Source organism: Vicia villosa, unplaced genomic scaffold, assembly GCF_029867415.1.
Source record: "Vicia villosa cultivar HV-30 ecotype Madison, WI unplaced genomic scaffold, Vvil1.0 ctg.003993F_1_1, whole genome shotgun sequence".
In the NCBI taxonomy this organism is placed as follows: Eukaryota; Viridiplantae; Streptophyta; class Magnoliopsida; order Fabales; family Fabaceae; genus Vicia; species Vicia villosa.
In genome coordinates this window covers 143,751-152,212 of record NW_026706353.1, presented here as the reverse complement: position 1 = coordinate 152,212, position 8,462 = coordinate 143,751, and the positions used below count along the sequence as shown (strand labels likewise).

The following is an 8,462-nucleotide window of genomic DNA, read 5'->3' as shown; positions in this document are numbered from 1 at the left end:
CATTTTTCAAATTTCGCCTTGGTGCAATCGATTGCATCTTAAGAGCAATCGATTGCTCACTGATCAAAAGGAAAATCTGGTGCAAAAATAAAAGGTGCAATCCATTGCTCCCTTAGTGCAATCGATTGCACTAGTGGAAATGTTGAAAAATGCTTTGTTGATTGGATGCTTTGGCCTGGTCTTACAAAACACAAACATACAAAAGAAACAAAGCAATATTTTGGTATTTTGGTTAGTATAAAATATACAAGCAAAACAAATATGGGTGTTTGGTAACCCCTCCTAGAAATGAGGTGAGCACAACACTAAAAATGGAGCCTTAAGATTATGATATTGATTAATGATTTAAATGCAAATTATTGGGTTATCTTAGGGTCAAAATTTGGGGTATGACAAAACCCACAAGTTTTTAAAATCAAAACTAATAAAAAGATAGAGATCTTAGGTTCAAGGGTTGGTTATGCAAGGGGAATGTATTAGCACCTATCACATTTGTAGTACACTCTACATGAACCTCTTTAAAAATATATATTATTGTTGTTGTTATTATAAAATGTTTATATTTTTTTTGTTTAAATAAAGTGGGATGGTGAGAAAAGATATTTTAAAAGCGTGCTCGACAAGACATCGTATCTTGTACCTAATTACCCCTTAAGTGTAATAGGGGAGTCAGAGCATTTGTAGTTACCCTTAAAAAGGAAAATAAAAAGAGCCAAGTGGCAAAATATTTGTTGGTGTTGAGCTTTAACAAGACTCAACGGGTATTTTAAAATGTTAAGCTTTAGAAATACTTAACAAGTTTTAAAAGGTGTCAAGCCTTAAAAATACAAGGAAATGGTAATTTAAAAGAGTGGGGGTTGAGTTTTACCAATACGAAACCAAGGTTGATTTAAAATAGTTGAGCTTTAATAATACAAAATCATTTTTTATAATAGGGAGAAAGTGTTAAGTTTTAACAATACTATGCACAAAGTAAAAGAGGAGGTAAAGAGAGTGAGTACCTTAAAAATTTTAGTCAATACCATTATCATTCCTTTGGATTTTAGCATCCATGAGGAATTAAACATCTCAAGCTAGCATATATGGGTAAGCATCTCAAGTGGTGTGTGAGACATGTTATGAGTATCATGGATACAAACAAGGGTGAGTATAAACAAATATATCAATATATAAACTCAAGCATAAAAGGGTTATGGATAAAAGGGATGACATACCTCAAGATCATTTCATGTATATATGAATATGATGTGATGATGGATGAATGTCTCATGCAAGTGGGTTTAGTTCAACAATGATATATACAAAAATGGAAACATAACCAAAGTATATGGTACAGAGATATAAATCAACAAGCATGTATATACTACTGGATAATCAAAGATATCATGGGAGTCAAGTTAATATCAATATGGTATTGCATTTAAATCAAAAGATCAAAGGGATATTGGATTAGGGTTTTGATCATGTGTACACTAACCTAAACCTAATCATTTAAAAATTTAAATAAAACTCTAGGTGAATCAACTAAGGGATCATGTTAATATCTTCAAGGTTGACTCATCCTAACCCTAATTGGTTCACATAAATATGTACAAGTTAATAGGTGAAGATCATTTAAAAAGTGTTTGATTTTAAAAGGGTTTTAAGAACATAAAAATATTAGTTTTGATTAATTCAAACTTTATTAAATAAATAGTATTGTTTAAATTTTAAAATATATCTACAAAGCATACAAGGTAAATAAGGAGTGTGTAAAAAATCAAATGAAAATAAATTATATTGCTATTTTAAAATAATTATCAAAGCTGGTAAAAAGATTAAATAAAACAAGTGGTAAAAATAAGGTTTTGGCCCTAGGAGGACTTGAACCCATGCTCTTATGCTTACCAATTAAAACACTTACCACCAAACCAATGTAATATCCTAATTCCCCAACGATAATTCAACAAAATCAGAGTAAATTATTTTCAAAATAAAATAGAACAATTAGGATGCTACACTTCATAAACTCATAAAATATGCTCAAACATGCATTCATAGTTACATAACACACCTCTCGGTTGAACCGACATCAAAATTCAACTTTATTAATGCAGTGGAAAGAAATTAGGTTCGTTATAAAACTATTCTCAATCTGCATCAAACAAATTTTCCTCAAATGAAATAGAGTTGATAATACTACAACATAATCACCAAAATAAAATAACAAATAGTAAAATAAGCAAGCGTTCACCCCCCTGGTGTTACATATTAGAGCACTAATGCCAAACTAAAGAAATAAGAAGAGCTACTTCTTCTAGACTCCACAGTGGAAAGAAATTAGGTTCGTTATAAAATTATTCTCAATCGGCATCAAACAAATTTTCCTCAAATAAAATAGAATTTATAATACTTCAACATAATCACAAAAATAAAATAACAAATAGTAAAATAAGCAAGTGTTCATCCCCCCTGTGTTAAATATCAGAGCACTAACACCAAACTAAATAAATAAGAAAAGCTACTTCTTCTAGACTCTGTAGGCTAGCTACTTCAGATCATCTGCATGTTACTAATATAAAGGTAACATTCAAACAGAAGGGGCGAGATATCAAAACAATATAATACGTTATATAATAGTAACTATGCAACAAATATCTCATGCATGTTAACACGATTCAGGTTTCACTAATTCATATTGTCGTCAACAATTTAAATACACAGCAATATACGCAAGCACACCCAATTCATCATTCGGATAAACATATAATTCATGCCTCAACCATAAAATTATATCTCCATGCAAATCATCCACCTTCATGCTATGGGACTAACTCGACTTTAGGCATGTGGTACCAACAGGGCATAAGCCATCTCCAAAGTGTTAGATAATAGGTAATAACATGGCATGTTCCCTGAACAACAGGGCATAATCCCTCAACAGTTTGTCATTCCAAGCCATCAACAAGGCATAAGCCTTCAACCATGAATGCACGCGACATCGATATGCAACAACATAATCATGCAACTCCAGAGCATGAGCTCTCAATATTCTACCATTAAAGGCCAATAAACAACAACATCGTTATGCATTATATCATACAATCTATTCAATCATCATTCATGCAACATCGTCGTTATAACACAACAAATATGTCACACTTTGTACGACACTGACATGCGAGGCATAAGTCTCCAATAGAAAAAAAACATCATTTTCAAATACCAAAATATTATCATGTTAAAGCAAACATTTTTTTAGCTTTCCAACGGTCCAAACTGCGCGTCAAACAGACACCCGAGTCAAAAGTTATGAATTTTTCAGAATTTATAAAATGCTGTCAAATAGTGAGCAATCGATTGTACTCGGACAACAGTCGATTGAACCCTGTTCTAGAGGCCAATTTTCACATTTTTTGTACTGAGAAATCGATTGCACCCTTAGCGCAATCGATTGCTCCCTGAAACAAAAGCAAACATTGTAAAAACAAAAGGACATGGCAATCGATTGCTCCTATCATGCAATCAATTGCTTACTGTATTGAACAATTTTACGAGAAAATAAAATTCAGCAGTGTGAAAACTCTTCTATACCATCTCCAAAAACACATATCTCATGAAACAATGCACAATTAAAACTCCAATTATCATTGATATCAACATACATCAATTACCACACAAATCAAAGCATCAGTTCATCGATTATGGCCAAATTCCACGGATTAAACTAAAACATTCTACACCAAAACCCTACATGCATATCACTACATCTCTACCATTATACCACCTATTAGAGAGTCGGAACCCCACCCTTACCTTAGATTGAAGGTTCTCAAAGCTCTCTCGATGGATTCTTCCTCTCTTCCTTGCTTCAACTTCTCAGAGCACGATCGTTTCACCAAATATTGCGATTGACTCTTTCTTTCCTCTATTTGACTATAATAACCCTTGGACCCTTATTATGATAACCCCATAATTCCTTTACCAATTTCTCACAAACTATTTTAAATAATTCTTATAATCCTAAATAATTATTTCCCATATAATTATTTCTCACCGCTTTATTTAATTAGGATATTTCTTCCAAAAATCCTATTTTCGACAAAAAACAATAGTATCAAATAAATCACAAAAATACCGATTAAAATAATAAATAAAATATTCGGGGCGTTATAACTCCCCCACTTAGAATATTTTTGTCCTAAAAAATTACCTCATTCGAACAATTTCAGATAAGATTCTCGCATCTTGCTCTCTAACTCCCACGTCATACATTCACAGAAAGCTCCTCCCTAAACTATTTCATGAGAGAAACATCCCTGCCTCCCAACTTCTTCATTTCACGGTCTTCGATCCTCACCGATAACGACTCAACTGTAAGGTTATCCTGTACTTGTATGTCATCCATCGGAATCACAGATGAATCTCAAATGTATTTTTTGAAGTTGCGAAACATGGAATACATCATGCAAATTTGAAAAATTAGGTGGCAAGGCCATCCAATAAGCAACTTCTCATACTCATTCCGAAATCTGATACGGATCAATAAACCGAGGTGTAAGCTTCTTCGATTTCAACACATGTTCAACACCAGTTACTGGAGTGACTCTAAAAAGTACATGGTCTCCTTCCTCAAATTCAAGATCCTTTTTTCTCTTATCATGATAGCTCTTCTTCCTACTCTGCGAAGTTTTCGTCTTTTCCCGAAACAGTTTCACTTTTTCTGCCGTCTGTTGGACAATTTCAGGTCCAAGTACTACACTTTCACTAGATTCATACCAACACAACTGAGTCATACACTTCAGACCGTACAATGCCTCAAAAGGCGCCATTCCCATACTAGAATGGAAACAATTATTATAAATGAATTCTATCAATGGAAGATTATTATTTTTACACCAATTCTTACGCCTACACCATATGTCACTTTCCTCAAATACGATGAACAGTGACATTTATAATTTTGACTTTTTTTACATTTTATTTTTTTGAAAATCAATGGTGTATAAAAACTAGGCAAATATATGTCTTGACGTTAAAATTAGTCTTAAGTGGAAAAAATAAGGTTTGTTAATTGAGTGTTATAAATTTATTAATATAGTTGATAATTTGGTTATTGAATGCCAAGACATCTAAAACTAAGTCTTAGTGGTAAATTAACATTGATAAATGTTATGTATAAGGTTGGTTAATGTATTTCATAACTTGGTTAATGAGTTCTCAGACATTAAAATAAAGTCTTAAATAGTAAAATAAAATTGGTTAATGAAGTGTAAATATTGATTTAATATATATTTCATAACTTAATGTCTGTAATTGGTTAATATTATGTATTTTATTTAATAGTGAAATAGTGAAAGTGGTTAATGAATTGTAAGTAGTTCTCCATATTTTTGGTGAATTCTTATCTACCCAACTCAAAAAGTTGGGTAAGGTTATATCCTTTGTAAAATGTTTTGAAAACAACAAATATTTGTAGTATTTTAATAAATAATTAAATGTGTTAAAGGAGATGGAGTCATGTAATTGGTTGGAGATACACTATCCAACTTTTTGTGATGGGTAGAGAAATTGTCCCCGGTTAATGCAATGATGAAGTTGATTAATAACACTAACCATTAAATTATTAAAACATGAAAATGTCCCATACTATTTTAATATGGAACATGATATTTTGCTCTATAGAAGAACAATACCACACTAAGACACATACATGTTACAAGAAAATACCATTTTATGATATTCTTATTGCATAAAACACTCTAACTGAACAAGCATGTTTTGCTCTTCATATTTTCTATAGTAAACTAGAACTTCATATTATTACATGAAAGTTTGTGACTGAACAACCATGATTTCTTCTTCATATTATAAACGAAACGATTCAGTTAACTTGACGGCAGTTCGTACGAATCTGACCGTTATTTCCTGTTAAAGGGCTGAGATTTCCCATTTTCACCATGGCACTAGCGAAATCTGTATAGAAAGATGAGAAGCTTGTGCTATAGGCAGTGACTTGAGAGTCAGTAGAACCACCACTGAAGAGTTGTTGATCAGAATGTAAAAGTCCTTTTTTGTTGACTAGATTTTTGAAATAAGCATTGTCAAATAACACATTGGTTGTGACATCAAGTGGGGTTAGGTTGCTGTCACCACCTGTGCTTGGACAGTTTGATTGCACTGAGGTTGCGAAATTTGAATCGATGGTTGTTTCGTTGTAAATTCGGCCTCTGAATAACTGACACCTGGCTTGTCCTGTTGTATGAGCACCTATGCAAACAAAATTAAAAATTTTATGAGAATTTAAAAATTGAACTTGATCATAATTACGAGATTATCGACACTTAAGCCAGCAGATATTCTGATTGGATAGGATAGAAACATGCATGTGTGGATAGTTTTTCTATCGATGGAGTTGAGTATTGAACATTTTAGTGTGGGACAGACAAAAGTTATTTTAACTTTTAAGTAAAGTGTTCAAACATAAGAAAATGTGTTATGATATTCAAAATGCTTTCGCAAATTTTCTTTTGACACTTTCTCTTTCCTAACACCAGAGATAGAGTGTAAAAATTCATGCGTAATAATGTTGTGTCGTCTAAGTCAATGTAATTTTTAAGAAAATTGACTTTATTATCTAAAATCGTATTTTATTGTCCTTTTAGAATTTTATTGTATATATATATTCATTAATTAGGAAATATGAAGTTACCTGAAAGGACTACCATTTCTTTGGCTGTAAATCCCTTATTTGAAAAAGCAGTTATGAGGTTACTGAGATCCATTAGAGGAGATGGAATATCACTAGTGGCAGTATCTTTACTAGCAGTTGTTGAATCTCTTCTGCCTAATCCAACACTCCATGTTGGACCACCCAACTGAGATAATGAATTGAAGAAACAAAAAATATAAATTAACCAAATTAATTAAGCTTTACAGTAATTAATCATATAAAGAAAATTTGAAACATAGTACAATATAATTTTTACAAGTTTATATGATTATAAAAACTTACTGCTACAACAGAATCTCGAGCAGCAGCAGCAACAATATCTGCACAAGAAACAATTCCAGGACATGCAGTCTCCAACTGTGTTTTAATATTGTCAATAATATCAAAACCTCTCAGCGAATTCACATTCGCACCCGCCGACTTCTCTCCTGTGAAGCTCGAAGTGTCATCCAACAGGACGGATGCATCACATCCCTACAAGTTATAAAACCATCATAATAAAGATTATATTTTTTTCTACAATATACCAAAGGTTTTAAATTGCAATCTGCATCAGATGCGGACGCATGCATATTCTAACTGCAATTACAAATCATGATCATTAGGGTAACTATTAAATTTTATGTAAGTCACACTTACATGCATTTTTATGCATGAAGAAATTTAGGACGTACATTAACAAAGCAATCATGGAAATGAAGACGGAGCAACGAAGCGCCCATGCGATGCTCTTTCGCAACAGCGCTACACACTGCAGAGTTTATGATAGAGAGAGCTTTGGGACAAGTTGTTGCATAGAAATTTGGAGATAGTTGAGCTGAGGCATTTGCCAAGAAGGAAAACAAAATAAAGATACAAAATATGTTATTATGTGATTGGAAAGCCATTTTATTCTCAAATTAAAGAGAACAAGAGTCACCACTAGTGAGAAATTAAATCAAGTTTTGCTAACACTTGTGATTTTGTGAGTAAGCGATGTTACTTGAGCTGAATTTATAGGGTGGTGTTTGTCTTTGGATATGATTAACTAATTTGGTCAAAGCAGTAGAAAAACAGACTGTGGTGCAAGTGCTACATATGCATTATTGGGTTTCAACCAAACTTTCCTATTTTGTCGATTATTATTGGTTATTCATAATTGGTTGGTTGGCAATGGAACTGGCTTATTTTGAATTGCGCATTAATAGTAAAGGTGTAGGAAAATAAAAATGACCAAATGTGATAGGAAGTTAATCCTATCAAAACTATAATCTAGGGTTTGTAATAGAAAAGGGGAAGAACACTAAAAGTAAAGGAAATTAAAATAAAAGACAACTTTGATTTTCATTGATTGATTTCAAATGTCTCTATGAGACTACATTATATAACATTCTTAATGGATACTAATAATATAAAAGTCCAAATACAATTAGAGCCCAATAACTAAAAGACTAAATAATATTTAAGACTAACCCCAAATAACATAAATTATTTTAAATAACTTAAAGTTCACTTTCATACTCTATCATTACCAACCCCTTCAAAAACAACCTTGTCCTCAAGGTTGTAAGAAAATAATTGTTGGTATCTAGCATGAAAATTGAAGAGAAACAATCCTGCCCAAATTCCAGGAAGTCCAACTTCAGGAGCGGTGACTAGCATGAAAATTGAAGAAATTAATCCAGCCAGCACCATCGCGTAAGCAGCATATTCAAAGTCTGATACCCCATAATAAATCCCATCAATAGCAAATGCCAAAGCATGCATCGGT

The 8,462-nt window shown here is 32.5% G+C and overlaps 1 protein-coding gene across 1 annotated transcript; it reads right to left on the bottom strand.

The window, feature by feature from the left end:
- Positions 1-5,570: 5,570 nt before the first annotated feature.
- On the bottom strand, positions 5,571-7,660 carry LOC131641711 (cationic peroxidase 1-like). Its single transcript, XM_058912009.1, has 4 exons — positions 7,387-7,660; positions 6,995-7,186; positions 6,692-6,857; positions 5,571-6,249 (listed from the first exon to the last, which is right to left on the bottom strand). Exons 1-4 carry the CDS (start codon positions 7,597-7,599, stop codon positions 5,864-5,866), a joined length of 957 nt encoding a protein of 318 aa, XP_058767992.1. The 5' UTR covers positions 7,600-7,660; the 3' UTR covers positions 5,571-5,863.
- Between the last annotated feature and the right edge of the window lie 802 nt (positions 7,661-8,462).